The following is a 24,513-nucleotide window of genomic DNA, read 5'->3' on the forward strand; positions in this document are numbered from 1 at the left end:
TTTTTTCTTAGGTTAGTAGTTGAGTTTGCATTATTGTCTTTCGTGTCGAAGTTTTAACACTTAATCCTCCCGTTAAACATGAATGTAGTCATAAAAATTTTGCATCTTCATTAAGTTGTAGGTTCTCAAATAAGGATCTAAGTTGTTAATATTGATTATCATGGACTATGGAGTCAGGTTTTGGCCTATTCCTGAATTGGCCATTCTGTTCAAATTCTGTTCACTTTCTAATGGGAGGCTGCCACATGTTCAATTGTATACATTAAACTAATCAAATGCTTTCATATGTCTGGAAAAGACAAATGAAAGAAAAACAAGAAAGCATGCATGGTGGAATTGAGGAAAAGGGTTTATATGTTATGGATTGGTGCTTTATGTGTAAAAGAGATGGAGAATCGGTTAACCACCTGTTCCTTCATTGTGAGATGGTGACGGTCTTGTGGAATGAGTTGTTTGCAAGGGTAGGCATTGCTTGGGTGATGCCTTTACATGTGGTGGACTTCTTGGCCAGCTGGCAAGGTTCAGTGGGATGTGGAGGCAGTGCAGCTGAGTGGAGGATGATTCCTTTGTGTTTGTTTTGGTGTTTATGGCTAGAGAGAAATGGTAGGTATTTTGAAGATTGTGTACGTACTATTGGGGAATTTAGGGTTTTTTTCTTTAGCACTTAAATTTTTGGGTGAAAAACCTTGTAAGGGATAGGAATATTTGTAATGCTTTTTCTTAGTTCTATTTTGCTTTCGCTTGTATTTAGGTGTATTCTCTTGTATGCTTCCTGTGTACTTGGGCCATGGCTAAATACTTGGAATAAAATCTCTTATTACCTATAAAGAAAAAGGGGGTTTGGAAAAAGAGAAAAGAGGGGGGGGGGGGGGGGGGGGGTGTTTCTCTCCACCAAGGTGGTGAGGGTGTTGTGTTGGGGAGGGGAACAGATCCCATCTATCAGCCTTGCTAGGTGGGGATGGGTTGACTATAAGGGGAAGATCCACTCCCCTCCACCTTATCCAGTAGCTGATGCTGCTGCCATCCCATTTTTACCACACGGTGGGGGCATGGGAGAGAGTCATATATATATAATTTTTCCCCCCGGGCGCCGGAGGGGGGGGGGGGGGGGGGCTTGTTTCTTTTTCCTGTTGTTCTTATGGGCAAAGTGGGGGACAGATTATCTCTCATAAAAAATTGGATGGAAGGACCTATTTTGTAATCAGCTGAAACCTCTATACTTAATTGTTCAAATTAGAAAATCAGGTATTGATTTGGCCAATGGTGAAAACATGGGAGGCTTTTGGTCAATTTTCCAAATGTTTGAAATTGGCAAAATTGTTTGTTGCAGTATAAAAATGTGTGATCCATTTCTAGTTTTTTGTATGCCTCCTGTGTACTTGGGCTACACCTTCTCTTTTTTATTAATAAAATCTTATATTACCTATCAAACAGAGGTGTGCAATGAATGGCGAGTAAGAATTGGTTGTGAACATGCTTTTTTCCAGCTGTGCCCTTCTAGGGAATTTGCTTTGACATTACCAACGTGAGAGAGACCTTGTAGAAAGTCGTAGTAGATTCTAAATTGGTTGTGATTGAGTTGGGTGGTATTATGATAAGGTACATGGTTCACATTGGTTGAGTTTGTGGAAGATATTAGTTCTGTGCTCACTGGAGGTTTGAGTGATTAATCTATTGGAGTTCACCAGTGACAACCTTTCCAATCTCAACCTTTCCAATCTCTAGCAATGTGCTAGATTATGTTGTGGAGGTGCATATGGGACTCTTTGGGGCCTTTCCAAGAAATGGAAGTTCACTGTTCGATCTTTCTGTAAGGTGCTTAGATCTTAGGATTGTAACTCCTTCCTTTGGAAAAGTTTTTGGTGGACTAAAGCACATAAGAGAGCAGATGTTAAGGGGCTTTTTGTTTTTTGTTTTTTTTATCCCCTAAACAGCCCTCTTAGGGAAGATCCTCACTATGGATAACCTAAGGAAATGTCATTTCATTGTAGGCATAAGAGTAGGAAATTTGTAGACCGCCTCTTTTTTTATGAGTAAAAAAACTTTATTAATACAAATGAAATAGGCGATGCCCATGTACATAGGGAGTATACGAAAGAACACCTAAATACATTTTAGGAACATGAAAAAGAAACAAGAAAATCATGAAACACTAGTTCCATTGAGCACAATGGTAGAAAACCAAAGCAATAAGGTGTGCACAAAAAGATTTCAAAGTTCATCCAATGTGCTCTCCCTATCATCAAAACACCAATCGTTCTTTCCATCCAGATGCTACTACACATAAGGCACAAAGAAATCATCATCCAAACTGCAACCACCTGAGATCAACTGTGAAGATGATTCCAGCTAGCTATGAGATCTACCACCCTCGAAGGCATCACCCAAGCAATAGCTGGTTCTACCAAAAATTTCATCCCATAGCGCCTATACCACCTCGCAATGTAAAAGTAAATGATCCACGGATGTGAAGAATATTCCAGCTAGCAAAGAGATCCACCACCGTCAAAGGCATCGCCCAAGCAATGTTGTATCTACTTGAAATCTCATCCCAAACGCCTTTGCCATCTTGCAATGCAAAAGAAATGATCCATAGATTTACCATTTTTCTTACACGTAACACCAGTCCATTACAATTTCTCAAATTGTCCATAGTCAAGATTTTCCAAGAGAGGTAGTCCAAATGAAGGAAGCTACTTTCGAAGGCACTCGACACCTCCAAATACACTTCCAAGGGAAATAAATATGACTCTGTGATGCCGAAAGCTTGTAATAAGATTGAACTATAAACATTCTGCTCCCATTGGAACCCATCCCCTTCATTCCTACCAAGCCTCAGAAAATGAGACTGAAAAATGTAGAACATCTTTAATTTCCCAATCATGACCAGCTCTAGAAAACGAACATCCCATTGCTGAGAACCACCCTATTGAGAGTGCAGTCACCACACCAAATGTCATGCCAAAATCTGATCTTAGAACCCTCTCCAACTGCAAAACATAACTGTCTGGCAAAAGTCTCCCAACCCTTTCTAATGAATGTCCATAAACCCACATGCCCCGCTCACCTTAATGGAACACCAACCCTCCCTAGCGCTACCATATCTATGGTCAATTACCTCCCTTCAAAGCGACTCTCCTTCCAATTGATACCGCCATAACCATTTTCACGAATTTGGTTTTCTGTTGTTGATTTTTTTGTTGCTTCTTTTAAAAAATGCACACGCACATGAAAGTATATGTATGTGATGTATGTATGTTAGTACTAGAGAACTTAAAGTTAGCATTCCTCATTTCTTATATTCATGCCCGTGTGACTTGGACTCGGTAATATTATAATGTTTTATCTCTATCTCTATATTAATAAAATTTCTTCGTACTTATAAAAAAAAAAAAGTTAAAATGTTTTATCTCGAAATTTTGCTCAATTATTATAACTAGTTGGATAGACTTTGGGATGTATTTTTGGTAAGATTTATGTTTCTTTAGATATACATGAACTATTGCTAATTTCTTCAAGAGTTGAAAAATTGAGTCCTGTTGTTAGTTAGCTACCCTATGCATTGATTTATTCCTTTGAGATAGTAAACTCCACTGAGTTGCATGAATCAATACCCTCTGAGCAGAACTGCTTAAGTGGAAATTGATAGATGCAATCTGGATTATAAACTCCATTATTTTTTTACCTATCAAATAAATTATCTCATACTACATAGTGAAGCTCCTTGATTGATGCCATTCTAATTACTTGATCTTTTTCCGTGCAGCCTTTGGATGTTATACTTGCACAAGATCATACTCAAATTGTAGCTTTGTTGGAGTACGTCAGATATGATTTTCAACCACAAATTCAGCAGTGCTCTATCAAGATCATGAGTTTCTTAAGGCACTACATTTTCTTCCATTTTCTTACTTTTTATATGATCTTTTGTGATTTGGTGGAGCCTTAGAGCTTATTGGCTAAAATATTTTGTAGCTGTATATGAGTTTGCAATGTTAATAATGCATATTTATTTTGTTGAATACTTGCGAAAAGCGTTATTATTATGATTGTTTTGGGTGACAGTTCCCGCATGGTTGGGTTGGTACAGTTGCTGCTACAATCCAGTGCTGCCAGCAGTTTGATTGAGGATTATGCAGCATGCCTTGAATTACGATCAGAAGAGTGTCAGATGATTGAGAATAGTAGTGATGATCCTGGTGTTCTTATAATGCAGGTTAGTACTATAAGTTTGTATGAGGGTACTCCCACTCAATTCTGTAGCTTAAGCTTTCTTCAATTTAGATGTATATCCTCTCTACATTTTTGCAGCTTCTAATTGACAATATCAGTCGGCCAGCTCCAAACATTACACATCTACTACTCAAGTTTGATCTTGACACCCCTGTTGAACAGACAGTTTTACAGCCAAAATTTCATTACAGGTTTTGCTTGTTATGAGTTGTCCTAAACATGTTCATATAATTTTTCTCGACTTTTAAGCGATTAATTGTGCATTTATTATGCTATTTTCAGTTGCTTTAAGGTCATTCTTGAAATATTGGATACCCTTGTAAAGCCAGATGTGAATGCATTGGTTCACGAATTTGGATTTCAGGTTAGATGGTTCTTGATCTGGTGTTTCTAGTATAAAAAAGGTTTTAGTTTGGAGAAAATTCTTTCTATATTCATTTTGTAGTCATTTGTTTGGATTTTTCTTACTTTGCTCTATGGAATTTGAATTGTTTTTTATTTGATTTATAATAACTTTTTCTGAGACTCTTGTTCGAGTGGTCTTGTGTACACGACATGATTTCCATGGTTTCCATTGTTGATTTTTTTGTTACTTCTTTTAAAAAATATTCTAACCCTTTAGGAGAGATTTTGCGCATTTCTTGTGTACTTAAGATTTCCTCTTTGTTCTGATAAAATTTTTGTAACTTTTTAAAATTGAAAAAGTTGAATTGCCATTTTCAGCTTCTTTATGAGTTGTGCTTGGACCCACTTACATGTGCTCCTACTATGGATCTTTTGAGCAGTAAAAAGTATCAGTTCTTCTTGAAGGTAAATAATAGTCTCCATTTAAATGTTTGAAGCTTTTTAATGATGCTCTTTGTGCTTTAGATGGGTTTCTTTTTTAACTTCCATTTGTTTTCTTACATGTTTTGTCCTGAAAATTTCTCTTTACCATGACAGCACTTGGACACTATTGGTGTTGCTCCACTTCCTAAACGAAATAGCAACCAGCCACTTCGCATCAGTTCCCTTCATCAGGTCTCTTTTTGCAAGAATTTAATTCTGACAGTTTTCCTATGGCAATTCCAACACCTGGTCTGAGGGTTTTGCTGTATGTTTTTTTAGTGACAGTATCTACAAGGGTCAGTTTACCATGCATGGTCACATTGATTTGCCATTTTCATTGTGATTTACTTTCTCTTAGTTCAGTAATTGAAGTTGTCACACCCTTGAAAAAATTGGCACTTCAAATTTTCATTGGGAATCATGTATTAGACTTTAGGCAAAGCTTTACCTACACCCCTAGTTGTTTTGTGTACCATTGTATTGCAACCTATTAGTTCATACCTGGATTATTTTCACAAATTACTCTGGACTTAAAGAGCATACCATCAACTTTTAAAACCTTAATTATTTATTTCCATGTTTGCTATATTTCATTCTGATTGAAAAACTAGCTGTGTTAGTATCGCGGCTCAGACCCCTACAGGCTACTTCGAATTGAATCAAATAATAAGGCATAGCCCAAATACATAGGAAGTATAAAAGAAAGAATATCTAGTTACAAGTTAGGAGCTAGAAATGAATACTAAGAAATCATGAAAACTAGCCCCTTAAAAAACAAGAGCAGAGGCCCAAAGAAACAAGGTATGGAAAAAGAAAAATCTAAGTTCTTTCAACGGGTGTTTCCTGTCTTCAAAGGTTTGGCAATTCCTTTCAAGCCAAATACACCACATGAGACATATCAAACCCAGCTTGACATTGACATAAAAAAAATACACACATAAACAAGCATTCTACTTACGTGATGTTCAAATTGCATAAAAAATTCTCCAAATGGCTAGACAACCATTTATGGGAATCCCAAGCATAGACTAACCAATGCAGTGTGAGCCTGACACCAAACAGAGTAACCAACAAGCTCCTGTTCCATAAGATAATCTTCCAGCTGAAAAATTAATTAAGGGAGAGATGCAGAGCTCAAAAAGGGTTGATGTGATGTGTGAAATTAGTTAGAAAATATGCATGTAGATTCTAAATGTGCTCTAACAAGAAGATTTACCAAAACATAGTAAACTCTTGTCTTTGCCGAAGAAAAATGACAACATTCCTTTATAAAACTTGTTCATTGAGCAAATATAGAACATCTTACAATCGTCATAAAAATCCTTACTTCCAAGTTTAAAGCATGTTCTCCCCGTAACCATAAAAAGGTAACTTTCCACAAGTTATATCGTTAGCTTTGCTGGTAAGTCTGTAGAGGTTCAGGAGGCAGTAGGCTCTAGGCAACGCATTGAAGAGTTTCAAAATGCTATGGATCTCCCAAGTATAATAACAATAGCATTACATGCTTTCAACAACCTGCGTCAGCCATGATAAATGTGCATCAGCCAACCATAACTGGTATTGACCACGAGGGTTGGAACATGTATCAACTTTGAAGGTCAGAAATATAATGTGCATCTAACTAGTCCCAGACCATACCGTAAGACTTAACAATAAAAGGTCATCATTTCTTCTCAAATTCACACTTTTTCATAAAATTTTCAATGTAATGTAGGAAACCCACCATATTTTAAAATATAATGTTTTAAGATAGCAATTTTGACTTGTGCTCCCTACCCGACTACATGCTACCCCTTCTGAGCTCAGCTGAGCTCTTCTTGATTCAGTTTTTCCCAACATGAGATGATGTTAAGGCTCCAGAACATGCATCTTGTTTTGAAAACATGGAGTTACATGGTTTTATGTGAAAGTTCTCATCAGAACATGGAGTTACATGTGAAAGTTTGATACATCAAAATCTCATCTCCAATTCCCTTGAATCCGAAGAACCAGGATCTTAATGTTGGAGGAGCTCAACTTGGGTGCTTGTGTTACCTAATAGAAGAAGTATCACTTGTTACTACAATGCTGAGATGGCTGGAAACTTCAGTGTAACTAACTTGCAGGTCTAAACCCATTAAATTTAAGAAATCCCTAACCTCATCAAGATGTACCCCGCACCATGCATACATATTGTGAGATTGCCAGAGCCTTATGGAATGAACTTTTAATCGAAGAGCTTTAAATTTTTTTCTTCATTACTTTATTCCTTTGGCTCGCTGCTATTCATTTGAATGGGCCAAGTTTTCATGATTTCCTTGTGCCTCTTTTCTTTATCTAATTAGTTATTCCTTTTATATGCATATTTTGTACTTGGGCTATACCTTCATTTTTATTTTTATTTTTTGATAAAATGTTCAATTACTAGTGAAAAATTAGTGGTGTAACCATAACCACCAAACCATATTCAAAGGTTGCACTAAATCATGAACTAAAGTTGAAACACACCAATAATTAAGGGGCAAAAGCTCATTATCACATCCTAAAAAAGTTCCACAAAAAATAAAACTAAAAGATTCATTAGCAATAAAAACCATGGAAATAAATGGGTCTATTATCGGTTTATGATAAATATGTATATATATATATATATATATACAAGTCCAAGAGTCCCTTACAAAATCTAGGAAATCTGGCCATACAGACCCTTTGGCCCTTGTACAGCTGGCCCTTCAAGAGGACTTATCCTTGTTTATATGACTTGCATTTCACTTGTCTAATATCCAGCTAACAATTAAATAGTCTAACTGTCCAAGCTTTGCTATTTTTGAGGATCGTGAGAGGGTGGTGATTGAATTAAAAGCTATCCCATTCAGCAACCTCTATGCTTGGATGGCTGCTCACCATGACGTCCAATTCTCTAGTTTTCTAGACTAAGAGTTTTGCTGTTTTTCTTCTTCTTGCTAGTTGGGACATTTCCGTTTGTATTCCTCCTATATACTTGGGTTGGGACCAGTAGTGCTTTTGATAAAATTGCATTACTTGTTTAAAAAAATCTTGTTTGAGGTATTAAAATTAAACTCTCCAAACCTCGTATATGTTATCTATACAGTTCATTTTTGGGGCCATTTATATTGACATTACCTGCTGCTTACTTTTTCCCAGAGAGCTTGGTTGCTGAAACTTTTAGCAATTGAGTTAAATGCTGGTGATGTTAGTAGCTCCAACCACCAGGAGACATGCCAAAGTATTCTTGCTCATCTTTATGGGGGTGAAATTAGTGGAATTGGTACTGATGGCATCATATCTCAGTCCTCTCTTCAAACTGTCATGGAATACTCTGGAACTAGACCCATCAGTAAGAGTCAGGTACAATTTGCTACTTGAATACTTATGGTCCTACTGTAACTTACTGCTATAAACTGAGGTTTTTGCTTCTTATTCGTTTTATGTTTTGAGGCATTAGTGGATAGTTCTCTAAAGCATATTTGTAACAGCATTTATCATTTTACACTATCTATTGGCTTTCAAGGATAAAAATGAAATCTACGGTGACTATTGTTGTTGTATTGACATTGTACTCAAGTTTTGAGTTTATACTGATAATAGTTCTTAATCAATTGCATTCTCTTTTTTTGTGGGGGGAGGGGGCATCTATGTTAGATTTCTCATTTCCTGTATTGATTTGTTTCTGCTCCCGTCTCCCAAAATATTTGGGTAGTGCAAGCAGAATGAGCGGAGAACATCCTCCCAGATGAAGAAGTATATGCTGAAATTTGTCATTAAAGGGTTGAGAGAATGATTAATGTCATGCTGATAAACTGCTGTATCGATGTTGCCTTAGTCATTGTATTCTCATTTTTTTTTTTTTTTCACTGTGATTAGTGAGATATGTATTTTTTTTTTTTTTTTCCTTTTCCAATGACAATTGATTTTCTTTCTTGGACCAACATCACATCAGGTTTTGGAGTTGCTTGAAGTTATCCAATTTAAGTCTCCTGATACCACTATGAAGCTTTCTCAGATTGTTTCTAATTTAAAATATGACTTGCTGGTAAGATTATAGTGCTTCACAATGCTCATTATTTTGCTTGTAAGCTGGATTTAATGTTTAGTGTTTTTAGGCCGAGGATATGCTTGCGAATCCAGCTACTTCTGCAAAGGGTGGTATCTACTATTACTCAGAGCGTGGAGATCGTTTGATTGACCTTGCTTCACTTCGTGACAAACTTTGGCAGGTTGGTTTCTTTAACTAAATGCCAGGGAAATTGGGAATGAGTTTCTTTTCTCTTAGTATTTTCCTGGTGGGTCTGTGCATTCTTCTGGGAACTTTAGAGAAATTTGGTTCTAATTCTAGTTTGTTTTTATCAGAAATTCAATTCTGTTTATCCCCGGTTGAGCAACTTCGACAGTGAAGTTGAGCTAACTGATATAAAAGAGACAATTCAACAGTTGATAAGATGGGGCTGGAAATACAATAAGAATCTCGAAGAACAAGCTGCCCAACTTCATATGTTAACTGGCTGGTCTCAAATTGTTGAGGTCTGTTTCATTGTTTTTATCATATTGCATGCCTATTGAGAGCTCTTTGAAATGTGATTTTGAGGTATTCTTTTATGACAAAAATTTGCACTAAATAATATCAAGTTCGTTTCTTTAATTATACTTCAAGTGTCTCCTCTAAATACTTGTGCAGGTCTCTGCTTCCAGGAGAATATCATCACTTGAAAATCAATCCGAAGTTCTATTTCAGTGGGTGCTTTTATCATTACTGATTCTTTATTGCTCTCCTTAGATCCTCTGTAATTCTTTCATCTGGTTCTTGACAGGATTCTTGATACATCTCTAAGTGCTTCTTCTTCTCCAGACTGTTCGCTGAAGATGGCATCTATATTATGCCAGGTATTTACATGTTTGTCTTTTGAGCATATAATTGCTCCAGTTTGCACTTTCTTGCTGCTTTTTGCCTTCACATCCGATTTAAAATCTGCATAGGTTGCTCTAACATGCATGGCAAAACTACGAGATGAAAGATTTTCAAGCCCTGGTGGTTTAAATTCTGATAGTGTGACATGTTTCAACCTGATCATGGTGAAACAATTATCAAATGGCGCTTGTCAATCCATATTGTTTAAACTTGTCATGGCAATTCTTAGAAATGAATCTTCTGAGGCCCTGAGGAGACGGTATGGTTTCTGACTTTCAGTAAAGAAATCAGTGCTGTTCCGTTCTGCTTTGAACTTCTTCATTGGGTTCTGACCATTTATCTTATTATGTTCAGCCAATATGCCTTGCTTCTTAGCTATTTTCAGTATTGTCGGCATGTACTTGATGCTGATGTTCCAACAACAGTTCTGCAAAACCTGCTTCTTGATGAGCAAGATGGTGAAGATCTGGATCTCCAGAAGGTGTTTAGTTTTTAAAATCTTATTGCAGAAGTTTCTATAATTTGCAGTGTCATCTGTTTCTGGAATATTTCTTCATGGTGATCTTGTTAATCTTTCCTCTTTCTTTTTCTTTGTTTTTTTTTTTTCTGTCTAGATGGACAAAGAAAAGGCTGAACTGGCTAGAGCTAATTTTTCTATTATAAGGAAAGAAGCTCAATCTATTTTGGATTTGGTAGGTCTATTATTCCTTCTCTGGTGTGCTGTGTTGTGTTGAAACTAAATGCATGAACTCTAAAGATACTTTAATATATGGAATAACTTAAATTGGCATCTCGTTGGCTGTGTGAGAGCAGTGAGGGATCTATAGATTATAATTGGTGATGGAATTATATTTATAATGTGAGCATGTGCACATGCGCGCGCACACACCTTTTATCTGTTCTCTGGCTTAGATGAGTATGTGCATTTCTTGTTTTGAACCATATACGTATTAGTCTGAATCTTTAATTGTTCATAAGACATTACTCTCACATTTTTGGTTTGCATTATTCTTTTTTAGTATTAGACCTAAGTCATCTTCGTAGTAATGAAAAAGAAGTTGGTCCTTTTGGTATTCACAAAATTGTCTGGTCTGCTTGCTTTCTTGATATCTCTCGGTACCTTATAATTTCAATATTACAATTTCGATGAACTTTGATTTGACCTTTGCTTTCTGCTCTTTTCTACTTTATATATATATTTTTTTCCATTTTAATTCCTCAGGTAATAAAGGATGCAACTCAAGGCAGTGAACCTGGAAAGACAATTGCACTCTATGTTCTGGATGCATTGGTTTGTATTGATCATGAAAGATATTTCTTAAGCCAACTTCAAAGCAGGGGATTTTTGAGGTCATGCTTCATGAGCATCAGCAATGTTTCCTATGAGGTGTTTATTCTATTCACTTTAGTGTAACCATTAGTTCATAAATTCATGTTTTGCAAAATTATGCACTGCAGTAGAGACCTTATCCTAGAAAGCGAGATGCAAGTTCTGCTAATTATTTTGTTCAAAACATTAAATTCACCAAACCTTAAGATATTGCTTAATCATTTCCATCATCTTTATATATAACACCAAGTACACAATGATTTTGATAAATTTAAGATACATAGTTTCATATTTTTTTCCATTTCTTTTTCTGTTGGAGGATTAGGGTAAAAAGCCAGTGTTAGCATTTAGGAAGTCACTTGGGCTCTATATATGTGAATAGGATTCCAGCAAGTGCTGGTATTGGGATTTGTTGCTTTTTTGTATATTCTGAAGCCATTATTTTACATGTTCAATTTTGTGTTTGGAATAGCTTGATTTTGACCTGGTGCCTGAAAAAATGTCACTGGATTCACCAATTCCTGGAAACGAATTTGCAATAGTCTTTCTTGCATTCGAGCACTAGCCAGGATCTTTGAAAAAACTGATCAATTTATTTAATGGGTTGTCTTTTACCAGAACTTACTTTTTTCGAATTCAAAGATCCTTTGTGCTAAGCATTTATGTTTATTTTTTCTTTTCTTTGAATTTTACTGAACTTTCACAGAATTGAGAGGTAGCAAGATACATTTCGTGAAGTTTTACTATGTTTTGTTCTCAAGTTATAAATCCTTTAACATCTGGTCTTAATCATTTGTTTGTAATATATATTTTCAGCAGCTATTAGCTAAATAGTTCAGAGATTTAGGTACCTGCTGAACCCTCATAAACAGAAAAGTGGAATAACCTTCAACGTATTTAGTTAGCATCATAGACCCTTGGAGGTGGTAATACATGCTACTACACACCATGTTTAGTATAAATGCCATATATGACTTTTTTACCTGTCGATATAGTGCAGATCTGCTGTTGTCTTTCATTAAATATGGACTGTCTGAATTACATATTGGTTTGGTTTTTGGTCTTCGTCATAAAAAATTCAGTTCTTGGTAATAACCACTTTATTTAGGTATCAATATCATTCATTACTCTGAACTTTTGTTCTAGGGTGGTGGGCATTCATTGGAATCATTGCAGCGAGCATGTACCCTTGAGGCTGAACTTGCTTTACTATTACGGATAAGTCACAAGTATGGGAAATCTGGAGCCCAGGTTCTATATTCTATGGGTGCTTTAGAGCATCTTGCTTCTTGCAGGGCAATCAAATTTCAGGTGAATTTGATTACTATCTGTGTTCATTGGTGTTAATTTAGTTCTCTGAAATCAAAACCGAACTGCCTTCCAGGGAAGTTTGAGGCGGGTTGACATGAAGTTTCAAAGGCAATTGGCTCTGGATTTTGACAAACAACGAATGATCATAACCCCAATGTTGAGATTGGTTTTTTCTATAACATCGTTGGTTGATACATCTGATTTTTTCGAGGTCAGGTTTCATTTTCTAATTTTTAGTTTTACAGGTTTAATTAATTCCTCATACATTGGAACTTTGCTGCCAATTCTTATGTCTTCGTGATAGATATTGTATGGAATAGGAATTCCATGCTCCAGCAGAAGTGGTTTTTGCAGATTGTGGTTCCGTTGATGCTGATTTGTTCTCAGTTTAACCTCATGTGCTAATAACGTTTAACCGTCAAGGAACTCAATTAATCAATTATATCTGCCTTTATTCAAACTGACCCTGATGTGCTCTCTAGGCCAGATTTAAGATTATCATTTTTACAGGACAATAAGTTGCTTCTCAGCCTTGTAATTTTTGTAGTACTATCTTGCGTTTCTTCCTACGTTTTTTTTTTTTTTTTTTTTTTTCAATTCAACCAACTTTGTAACAGTTTATAATTATGTAAACTTCATAATGTGACCTCAAGCTAATGTGAGCAAACGTGTTGAAATGATTAGATTTGCTCCTCTATTTGTAAACAATTGAAGGTTTCATTTTACTTTTTTCGTTTTTCCCCATATTTTTTGCATTATTTTCATAAATTTGGGTGTTTAACAGGTGAAGAATAAAATTGTTCGTGACGTCATAGATTTTATCAAAGGACACCAACTGATTATTGACCAAGTTCTTAGGGAAGATGTTTCTGCTGCCGATGGATTGACGATGGAGCAGATGAATCTTGTTGTTGGTATACTTAGCAAGGTAAGGGTCCTTGAAGGTGTGTTCTGGACTAGTCCAAAACTTTTCTCTGGCTTTAATGTAGCTTCCTTGCAGTGAGGTAGATTCTGTTGCACCATTTTAGAGATTTGAGGGGGTATATTAGCACTTTCAGGCATATCATACTATTAGTGCAATATGAAAATTTTATTACTTTCTGATATTTCTCTATCAGCTAGTTTTCCTCGTTTTAGTTTTTCAGGTTTTCTTTTAGTTAGCCCGATTCTTGATTGTTTGTAGGTTTGGCCGTATGAAGAGAGTGATGAATATGGTTTTGTTCAAGGACTTTTTGGTATGATGCGTGTTTTATTCTCTCGTGAATCGGAGAATCCTAGTTTTCCTCAGTCAATACGATGTCTTGAGGTTTGCACATTTCTTTTCAACCATAATTGTATCAGGAATTGGCTTATATGGAATCTTGTGTACTTTTCCATCCGTTCATTACTTTTTCTCATTTTCTTTTTTCTCCCTTGTTTTATGGGGAGTGATTAGAATCAGAGGAAATCAGAACTACAATCGTTTCAGTTATGCTTCAGTCTGAGCTCCTACCTATATTTTATGGTCACCAAGAAATCCCTGAGACTGCAGGTATGTGTACAAATATTGAGTCTAATATTTTTATTTTTAAAGGTTATGCTCTGTGGGTGAACAGATATTTCTTCTCTTACCAACACGCTTATTCACAGGTTTCAGATACAGCCTCAGATTACAGTGTTTCTATAGGACTTCAACAGCCCACATTGAATTTACTTGGTGCTCTTCTTAATTCTGTGACAACTGCTCTAGAAAGAGCAGCAGAGGAAAAATCTTTACTACTTAATAAGGTGCAAGAGGATCACAGATTATTATAAATATTATCTTTGTTTTGCATGGTTTCCGTGTCGATATCAATCACAATATTTCTGTCAATGGTAATATTATGCCTATGCCATTGCAGATTCGAGACATAAATGAACTATCAAGGCAAGAGGTAGATGAAATTATCAGTATGTGTTCTCAGAAAGAGTGCGCTTCATCTTCTGACGATATTCATAGAAGGTAATTATCACTAGAGTAATGCTAGATACAATAATGTGTTGTACAAGTGCCGCACACTCCTTTTGAGAAAGAGCAAGGTCTGTAATTAAAAAATTAATTTTTTCATATGGATCTCATATTTACTCACTTTTTTCAAAGAACTAGGCAACGATTGCGCACTCTATGACTGCAAATATCATTTATCTTATCAATATTTTTTCGTCCCTTTCTTTTTGTTTAATACATTGAAAAATTAGTTTGGTTTCTCATTGTGTAAAATCTTTTGTAGATTAAATACAAAATCAATCATTGGTTTTTGACTCGTTATCAAACACCTCCCTATGGATTCAGAATTATCATCTTATTCCCTTAAAATGCTGATGTTATCAAAATCATCACTGCACCCTGCTACAGTGCTACTGTAAACAGAACAACAGAATGATGCCTCATAACAACAAATCACAGCATGACATGCGTCCAAATTTTGTATGTCGGCCATTTAAAAGAAAAATTAAAAAAAATGATTAAAAAAACCAACAAACAAAGATCTAATTAAAAAAAAAACAAAGATCTGGGAGGGTTGAGGGTGAGGGTTGATCCACCCTGTAAGTTGATGGTTGGATCCACCCTCTCTGGTGGCTTATGAGCTACCCCACAAGGTAGGGCAAGAGCAGCTCTTTGGGTGGATTGCGGCAATCCCCTTGAGGTGGATTACAAGGGTTGGTTGGATCCACATTTTGGGATGGCTTGCAAGCGACCTCCCAGTGTGGCCTTGAGCATCTCTCAGTTTTCTTTATAGAAATAGGGTGCCGGAATCATTCTGATAATGTCAGCATTCTGTGTATGGTTTTTATCATCTCAATATTAGCCAAGACCCTTAAGGTCTTCTGTTAGCCATTGGTGTGATGACGTGGTTGGTGGCGCCCTTCCAGCCACCCAACTCAAGTGCACCCTTGTGTGAAGCTGGTGTTTTGTGGGAAGGCAGCACATTTTGTTGCTCGCTACACGAGGGTTGGCTTTGCGCATGACCTGTAGTTTTGGGGGCTTCCTCAGGCTTAGCTTGTTGGATGCATGCATGAAGCATTTGTGGCATATCATGTACAATGCATGCACGGACGTCCCTTGTGCTGTGATATGGGTGTGCCATATGCTGTGTAATGCTAGCAGGCTGTATGTTGCATGTTGCTAATTGTGTGGCATGCTGTTTTGGAGTGCAAGAATGCTCCAAGTGCGGGGTAATGTGCTGGCTACATAGGGAGCACCCCACCCTACGTGCTTAAGCATGAGGTGTATTGATGTATTTGCATGCAATGTGTTGTAGTGGTAGAGTGCTTAATGGTTATGCTGCATGTGTAGGCAGCTGCCCACAAATGCGCTAGTGGGGAATTAAGCTCAGCTCAAATTGCTGAAGTTGTGGTTTTACTCTCTCCATAACGTCCACATCAGAAACAGTGGTGCATTCTCATGTTGTTCTTTCAACAAAGTGTTGCAATGTGCATGATTAGATTGAATTGACGCAGTTCAACATGAAATTACTTCAACTAGTGCTGAAATTTGATACCAGAACATATAAATACCTAATTGAAGTTAGATATGCTTCTGGTAATATCAGTTGGCTAATTACATATGCTTTCTAAATTGTATCACATATTTCTAGAGCATTTGCAATCACATGTTTTGCCAGATTTAAACAAACCTATGTGATGTAGCTGCTAAGGAAGGTCCATCTAGGTCTTCAGTGATTGCTTGGCCATGATGTGAGTTTTTCCATGTCATATCTGATGTGTTCTTATGATTTTCAATGGTTCCCTTATTACACAGGAGATATATTGCAATGGTGGAAATGTGTCAGGTTGTGGGCAATAGAGATCAGCTAATTGCTTTACTGCTTCCACTGGCAGAACACGGGCTAAATGTCATTCTCATCCATTTCCAGGATAGGTATGCCCAAAAGCAATGATCCAGATTCCAGTCTTATTTTTGTTATGCTTACTGGATATCATTCTATTGTTGAATATTTGTTTCCTTTGGTTAATCTTTGTTTCTCTTGACAGTGCTGTCAAATCAGATGCCAGTGGAGCTATGAAAACAATTACCTATGGTGCCAAGTCTGACTCAGGGGAGGACGTATCTTTGTTGTGCGGAAAGTTAATTCCAACCTTAGAACGGCTTGAGTCACTAAGTGAGGTATGTTTCTCATACTGTCAACAAATTAGTACCTGGTCAGCATGGATTTGAGCAATTGGATATTGACATGTTGGTTGTTGTTGTCTTTCTCAGGACAAAATAGGCTACAATCTTAAGGTGTTTAAAAGATTAGTGGCTTCACTTAAAGAATTGACAATCCAAAAGTTGGCTACATAAGAATGTCTCGAGCAGGGGTAAGATTTTCAATGGGCAAGCTATTGTTAATGTACTCATTATCTTGTAAATTTTGAATGTATCAAGCATATCTAATTTATTACTATTTGGTCAAGTCTGTAAGTTTTAGCTTATTTATGTATATGGAAACAACTACCCTATTCTCACAGTTTTATGTTAGCAAAGCTTTTCACAATTTTGTGCTGTGCAAGGGCTCCTTTACTTCTGTTGAGTCTTGATTTAGCATTTTACATTCCTATTCTCACAGTTTTATGTTAGCAAAGCTTTTCACAATTTTGTGCTGTGCAAGGGCTCCTTTACTTCTGTTGAGTCTTGATTTAGCATTTTACATTCCTATTCTCACAGTTTTATGTTAGCAAAGCTTTTCACAATTTTGTGCTGTGCAAGGGCTCCTTTACTTCTATTGAGTCTTGATTTAGCATTTTACATTGTCATAATGATAAACTCCGGAAAACGATGAAATTGGAATCACTCTGGAATTTTCCAGTGCTAGGTTTTATGGTTGGGTGCAGTTGTTGACAAAGGTCAAGTAAATTACCATTAGTTTGCATGGACCTCTAAAAACTACCGTACGAACCAATAATGCCTGTCTTCTTGGCATGATAACTGCAGGATCTTCGGTTTATTCGATGCATGCTGCATTCCATGCCTTGAAAAATGCCTGTCGCAAAGGATTAAGTACTGTAATTTCTTGGTGCTAAGGTTTTACTTAATTTTAAAGCATAGAAAACGAGGAAAAATTGTTTAATCTTTAGGATTAAAGACTTAACCAAATTAATATCCAATAGTTCTAAGACTTTTGGATCAATTGTTGGATCTTTAACAATTTGTATAAGAGAATGGATCACGAGTTTGAGTTAAAATGCCTATATACTATATATGGGCATGGTATTAAATCATTGAATAGTGATAGATAAGTGAAGCTGTTAAAAAGGAAAGAGTTACCATCGGATCAGAATTTTGGTACTGTCGCCTACAGTGCTATATCTACTAAAATTGAAATTGTATCCATTTACATCATCACTGAGCAGCTCGGAGCCGAAGAAAGTGGCCCAAAAGCAAAGATATCAGGCATAAGATGGAACAGACAAGAGTGAAGCTACTCCCACGAAAGATGCTGGCGAAAGAATCAGCCTTGCTACCCACTCAACCTCCCCAAGTAGAACTAGTTTTTTCCATCAGCACGTCAGGGAAATTTTGGGTATAGTTGAATTTGAACCATAGCTTAGATCATGGTCCCACTAAAAAAACTCAATAAATCTTAATTACATGTTACATGTAAACCATGATGAGTCACACCATCCTTGTTCCTTACAATAATGAGGCAATCTCAAGTTTGTGAAATTAGCCCCAATTCCTGATGAGAACTGTTACATAAATAAAAATATTATACAAAATAAATTTATAAATTGATGCTATTTTAAAAAATCTATTTGATTTATTTTATAATACAAGTAATTTTATAATCTGACATACCACAGACAACGTCAGTTTATAAATTTATTTTTATTTAATCACTTTGTTGCTAACATATTTTTCCATTCCGGATTATTCTTACATTATTATACCCACCATTAAATGTCGTGTCTCCTACTGATTGGAAAACTAAAGCAGGACCCACCATTCGACACTCAAATGGTATAGCTCCCACTCCTAACTTACTCCAATATTTCACAGATAACTGGGAAAAGCAATAAAACACTCCTCCTCCGCTTCATCTCGCAGATCATCTAATCCCTCATTTTTCCTGAGTAGCTATTGTTGGTATTGGGTAAGTTCGCGCTCCCATTTGGACAATGTTAGGATATTTATCAAATGGGTTTACCATATGTACATATTAATATAAATGATTTTTTTTTTCTTAAAAGTATTTTTTAAACATCCTTAACCATTAAAAAAATAAAAAATATATAATTTCACTAATAATCACTTATTTAACTAGTAAAAAAATTTTAAAAAATAAAAATATATGAATAGACATTTTTTGATAGTAGTACTATCAATTTTCTTAAATATATATATGATTTATTGTTAAAAAAATAATTTCTAAATTTCATATTTACCATTTTTTTTAAATAGTGGGCAAGGCAGACATTGGGCTTAGAGCATTCTAATTGGTTTAACCAAATGCAGCTTCAAAATTTAGTCAATATTAAATTTTTTTATATTTATCTATTCCATTTACATTTAATCGTTACATTAGATTATTTATTTACTCTCTATATAATAATAAAATATTATTAATTTAATAATTTTTTATTTAATTTATTTTTATCACATTTTATAATTCTACCAATTAAATATTAGTAATAATTATTATCTTCTAATTAAATTAATATTAAAAAAATCATATTGTCAAATATCATTGAATGGTAATAAAATAAAATATTTAATTAAATTCACCTAAAATTTATTTAAATTTCTTAATTACTAACTAAATAGAATTTTTGTTTGAAGCGAGAAATTAATATTTTAATATTTGATAAATCAATTTTTTATCTTTAATCAAATATTATACTTGAAATCTAAATTATTTTCAACATGACCAACTTTTTATCACAAATTTTTTAAAATTTTAGTTATCCTTCTCTTTTCGCCAAGTCAACAGATCCTCTCAGAGGGACCGTAAATACACACTTTCCTGGTAAATCGTGTTCCCTGCTTCACATTCCCTCGTTACCTCCAGGCTCGGCTCCACTCCACTCCACTGCTCAGAGCCCACACCGCTAGAGAAAACGAAAACTAGAGGAAAAATATTGCCTTACTTTTCCGTTAAAGCTTCAAAATTTCTCGGAAAAGCCTTGAATTTATCTTTCATGGCAAATGCGTGGAATAAGAACAAACCCTCGCAGTTCCCCCCATCCAGGACCATCTGCTTACTCCTCGTTGGCGCCTTCATTTTCGTCATGTTCTTCATCTATTTCACCGCCCAACGCTCCAACCTTAACACCAATCCCACCTTCAAAACTGTTTTGCCATTCTACCCAATCCCGCCTTTCCATTGCCTAACGTGCCCTCAATCCTCCCCCGTGATCGCCAACCTCGTGGAGGGCCTCCGATACCCCTTCCTTTACTCGCTCGCCGACCTGGGAACCCTGCCGGATAAGCCTCACAAAAACATCGTCAGAATGCTCAAAGGGAAACTCTTTCGAAAGCCCGATATTTCTGTCACGATTCAGGAGGTCCTGGAGAAACTCAGGGGTGAAGGAAGAGCAAATGGGCTCGTTGTTGATGTGGGTGCCAATGTGGGCATTGCCAGCTTCGCGGCTGCGGCGATGGGGTTTAGGGTTTTGGCTTTCGAGCCTGTGTTTGAGAATTTGCAGAGGTTCTGTGATGGGATTTATCTGAATCGCGTCGAGGATTTGGTCACAGTGTTCGGGGCCGCAGCGTCGGACCGGGCTGGGAACATTACCTTCTTCAAGGCATTTTCTTCTCATATTAAGATTTCTTAATTTTCGTGTTCTTTTTACAATTAAGTGATAGATGCAATGCGTGGTTCCGACTGCATTAAATATTAGGTTTCATATAATCACGGGCTGCATCATATCTCTCAAGATTGTACAAAATTCTTGGATCGGAAAATTGTAGAAAATTTCACTTTTTTTATTTTTTATTTATGTAAACTGTAACTTCCATTAAGAAAAATTTTATCAACCTATACGGAGTTTGTCATGTAATACTGCTTTACAGACTTCCGAGGGACATTTTTCTATACAAAGTCTATACAAACTTGCTCCTCCACACAATAGAGAGCATGTTTTGCCAGCTGATGGGCAACTTTATTGCATTCTCTATAAGAATGTTGAATTTTCCAGCCTATTCTACCTTTTAGAGTCCCTTTAACATCTTCTATCAAATGTCCATACCATGACCAACCATCTTTTAAGCTGTTGATTGCCTTTTTGACTACCTGGGCATCACCTTCGAAGATTACACTAATGAAGCTTAATTAAGAACACAATTCCATCGCCCTTTACAGAGCCAGTATTTCTGCAATAACTGGGTGTGATATTCCCCCTTTACTCGTGCACATCGAATCCAATACTTCCCCCTGAGAGTCTCTAATAAGAATTCCTGCCCCCACACTTTTGTTTTTCATGTCATAGGCTGCATCCCAATTTGATTTTACAGTGCTTTCTTCAGGTGGTTTGCATCTGGCCATACTTCTCGCTTCTTTCCTGGATTCAAGATCAATAACTATTTTTCTATGGGCTTGCTGAAATTCATCAAGGCTCACCTTTGTTTAATGCACTGCCTCTCTTGGGCTAGCGAAAGTCTGCTAAAAAATGAAGTTGTTTCTCCTCAGCCATATTCTCCTCATGATAGCAGCAACAACTTCTAGCTCATCCTATTGAAGACTCATAGTTAACTTCTCCCAAATGGCCACAAAATCATTTTCTTTACAGGACCACTTCTGGATAGGACCCGAGTGTTCAGTCCAAACATCTGTTGCTGCTACACAGTTCCACAGAGTGTGACATACGGTTTCTTCCTCTCTTTCACATATGGGACATGGAATTCTCTATAATTTCCTCTGATACAGGTTCTTCTGTGTGGGAAGGCAGTCATTGATGGCTTTCCAAACGAAGTCTTTACAACTCCAGGAACACTCATGCTCTAAAGGGCTTTCCACATCTCACCTCCCTCTGAGTTTCTTGAAGACTATCCCTTAACCCTCTTCCTCCTTCCCATATCCAGGTGGTATGCACTTTTTACTTTAAAAATTCCATTTTTGGTGTATCCCCAAATTCAGCATTTAGGTTTTTTAGGAATGAGCGCTATAAAAGTTGCATTTAGGTTTTTTTCAAACCTTCCATTTTCATGAAATTCATGGAGGACCCCCATTATGTCTTCTTTGATCACTTCCCAGCATGTTTGAAAAAAAGCCATAGAGAAGTCATCCGGTCCTAGAGCTTTGTCATCCGCCATGTGTCTTAATACTTGCCTGACCTCTAACTCGTCAAACGGCCTTTTGAGTTGTTCCATTTCCTTTTAATCAAGAACATCAAAAGCAAGCTCATCTAGTCTCAGTTTCCAAGAAAATTGTTCTCAAAGCGCACACTCATAATAAGTGATAATGTAATCTGTGATCTCGGTTTGGTTGGAGAAAGACACCCCATCTATCATCCACATCTCTATGGCATCGTTTCTCCTTTGTGAGTTAGTCACCCGATGGAAAAACTCGGTGCATCTATCGCCTTCCTTCAACCATAATGCTTGTGATTTTTTGTCTCCAAGATATTTCTTCTCTTTTTAACCCATTCAATCTCCTCAGTCACTTAGGTTTTATGAGTCCTCTCTGCTTCAAATAGTTCCCTTCCTCTCTTCCACTCCCTCCAATCCCTTGAATTCCTCCAAAAGAGGGTTTTTTTTTTTTTTTTTTTTTTTTTTTTTTGCCTTCCACATCACTAAACACTTGCTCATTCCACACCTTCAAATATTTCTTCAGGGAATTCAATTTGCAAGCCAGGATTTAGCTGTGATTTCCATAAAATTGGTAAGAAGACCACCATTGTTAGACTCTGTCAAGAAATCCCTCTGACTTCAACCACATGTTCTCAGACTTGAAGTACCTTGGGCCTCTATAAAAAACCTCTACAATCCCAATGGATTGAACTTACTTGTGATAAGAAGGGATTAGGGACTCACTATTGGTGAAATTAATACGATTTGTTACATAGTGTTACAGATCTTTAGACTTCCAAATTATGTAATATTTATAGACATAGTATTTCAAATTATTATAAACTTGAATGACCAAATTTATAGCCATTTAACTCAGGAGTGGATGATATGGCTCAAAGGGAGTGAAGCTCTTGCTTCAAAAATTATATAAGTCATCTAATTAATGATTGTTAAAAATATGGAAAAGATTTTCCAATCCCACTGGATTGTATCGTGCTACTTGATTGTACCTTACCCTTTTTCTTTTATTAATTTTTTTTCTGCATTGCTAATGTTTATCCTTGCTCATGTTTCAGTTGGTTGGTCGGCTGGACAATAGTGCTGTTTCTGCAACAGGTGCAAAGATGGCATTCAAATCCAATGAAGAGATAGAAGTTCAAGTGAGGTCCATCCCCCTCGATGAAGTAATCCCAGAATCAGAGCCTGTGCTTCTGATCAAAATAGATGTTCAGGGCTGGGAATATCACGTGCTAAAAGGGGCCTCGAAGTTACTAAGGAGAAAGGGAAGGAAAGCACCATATCTCATCTACGAGGAAGATGAGCGATTGTTGCAAGCCAGTAATAGCAGCGCCAAAGAGATTCGAGATTTCCTTCAAACTGTGGGTTATAGTCAGTGCACAAAGCATGGTACAGATGCCCACTGCGCCAAGACAGATTGACATAGTTTTCTACATTGAAGTTTGTTTGAGAAATGTAGCCCCAGTACAGTGTTATTGGTGGCTTGCCTACATGATTTTGGGGCACCGAAAGGCATAGAACAACGAATCTTTAAGAGTGGAAGGTGAGACAAATTGTCATAGATCCTTTTTGACACCTTTGTTACAGGGTTCGCAGCTGCATGGTTGAGAGTCAGCTTCTTTGCTGCTCAGAGGAAAACATCCATGTACTTATCGTAAAAGAGAGAAACATCCATGCGGGAATTGATGACACATGCATGCTGAGTTTAGCTATGGAAGAAGCTGCTGTGCCCTTGCATGCCGGTTGGTCTTATTTAGGTTTGTTGGCTGTGCTTTTATTTGTAATCTTTAAAATCCAAAATTCATTACCTTTTGTCATTCGATAGATGCATCATAAAATTCTTTACCACTTATTATTTGATAGATACCTTGAAATGTTGGCGAATGCATTGAGGTACAGGTGGTCATGATGAATTGCTTGGCTTACAGTTTATAGTGAATGTTTTCATTCTTCCATCACCATTCACAACCTGCCTCGTCATCAAACCCGCTTTAAAGAGAAATGAATCGCATTAAGCAAGAAAATAAAGAGGGAAGGAAAGGAAACTTCCCACAAAGAAAATGTCTTCCTCCTATGTAATTAAGTACATAGTAAAAAATGTCTTCGATAGTAGGAGAAAGTATGTGCATTGTACTTGTACAGATAAAATAGAAGGTGCCCTGAAAACATTTCAAAACCGAAAGTTTCAGCTGGCTACCTGTGCCTTAAAATACGAGCGTAATAACAATAACTACACGTCCTTTGAAATAGAGTCGAGAGTGAAAATATGTACTTATTGTAACTTCAACCATCAGGCACAAAGATCTGGGTTTATAAATAGCATGTTTTATACCTCTTAAAACTGCTACCTATAAAAAAAAATACCTCTTAAAACTGCTGCACTTTTTAGCTTATATTTGATATGAAACTTACGCAGACAAACCATACAACTGGACAAAACCATCCAAACTACAGTCTCTTCGGTACAAAAAGGCTGTCAGTAGTTTTAGGGTGAGAAGTACCTAAAGGAATTTTTTCGTTTTTGATAAGTAAGAGAAAAATATTATTAATTATAAAATAGTCAAAGTCCGTGTACACATGAAGTATACATAACACCTAGGGACGTTCTATGTACGATGAATTAAAGATAGGAACTCATTA

The 24,513-nt window shown here is 36.5% G+C and overlaps 2 protein-coding genes across 2 annotated transcripts in view; both read left to right on the top strand.

Moving 5' to 3' along the window:
- LOC122305131 (nuclear pore complex protein NUP205) overlaps positions 1 to 17,125 on the top strand; it is a 58,522-nt gene extending 41,397 nt beyond the window's left edge. Inside the window, exons 20-45 of the mRNA XM_043117462.1 lie at positions 3,767 to 3,885; positions 4,066 to 4,216; positions 4,312 to 4,424; positions 4,516 to 4,597; positions 4,957 to 5,043; positions 5,176 to 5,253; positions 8,206 to 8,409; positions 9,002 to 9,094; positions 9,165 to 9,278; positions 9,412 to 9,582; positions 9,737 to 9,792; positions 9,870 to 9,942; positions 10,036 to 10,226; positions 10,322 to 10,448; positions 10,582 to 10,659; positions 11,190 to 11,354; positions 12,444 to 12,608; positions 12,682 to 12,819; positions 13,393 to 13,536; positions 13,792 to 13,914; positions 14,044 to 14,139; positions 14,238 to 14,375; positions 14,489 to 14,589; positions 16,390 to 16,509; positions 16,623 to 16,755; positions 16,849 to 17,125. Coding sequence (XP_042973396.1) covers positions 3,767 to 3,885; positions 4,066 to 4,216; positions 4,312 to 4,424; positions 4,516 to 4,597; positions 4,957 to 5,043; positions 5,176 to 5,253; positions 8,206 to 8,409; positions 9,002 to 9,094; positions 9,165 to 9,278; positions 9,412 to 9,582; positions 9,737 to 9,792; positions 9,870 to 9,942; positions 10,036 to 10,226; positions 10,322 to 10,448; positions 10,582 to 10,659; positions 11,190 to 11,354; positions 12,444 to 12,608; positions 12,682 to 12,819; positions 13,393 to 13,536; positions 13,792 to 13,914; positions 14,044 to 14,139; positions 14,238 to 14,375; positions 14,489 to 14,589; positions 16,390 to 16,509; positions 16,623 to 16,755; positions 16,849 to 16,932 — 3,144 coding nt within the window. The 3' untranslated portion in view covers positions 16,933 to 17,125. The remainder of the gene's footprint in view (positions 1 to 3,766; positions 3,886 to 4,065; positions 4,217 to 4,311; positions 4,425 to 4,515; positions 4,598 to 4,956; positions 5,044 to 5,175; positions 5,254 to 8,205; positions 8,410 to 9,001; positions 9,095 to 9,164; positions 9,279 to 9,411; positions 9,583 to 9,736; positions 9,793 to 9,869; positions 9,943 to 10,035; positions 10,227 to 10,321; positions 10,449 to 10,581; positions 10,660 to 11,189; positions 11,355 to 12,443; positions 12,609 to 12,681; positions 12,820 to 13,392; positions 13,537 to 13,791; positions 13,915 to 14,043; positions 14,140 to 14,237; positions 14,376 to 14,488; positions 14,590 to 16,389; positions 16,510 to 16,622; positions 16,756 to 16,848) is intronic.
- A 2,435-nt stretch (positions 17,126 to 19,560) lies between these two features.
- LOC122305132 lies at positions 19,561 to 23,828 on the top strand. Its single transcript, XM_043117463.1, has 2 exons — positions 19,561 to 20,372; positions 22,932 to 23,828. Exons 1-2 carry the CDS (start codon positions 19,767 to 19,769, stop codon positions 23,292 to 23,294), a joined length of 969 nt encoding a protein of 322 aa, XP_042973397.1. The 5' UTR covers positions 19,561 to 19,766; the 3' UTR covers positions 23,295 to 23,828.
- The last annotated feature ends 685 nt before the right edge of the window (positions 23,829 to 24,513 follow it).

The sequence above is a fragment of the Carya illinoinensis genome, chromosome 3 (genome assembly GCF_018687715.1).
Source record: "Carya illinoinensis cultivar Pawnee chromosome 3, C.illinoinensisPawnee_v1, whole genome shotgun sequence".
In the NCBI taxonomy this organism is placed as follows: Eukaryota; Viridiplantae; Streptophyta; class Magnoliopsida; order Fagales; family Juglandaceae; genus Carya; species Carya illinoinensis.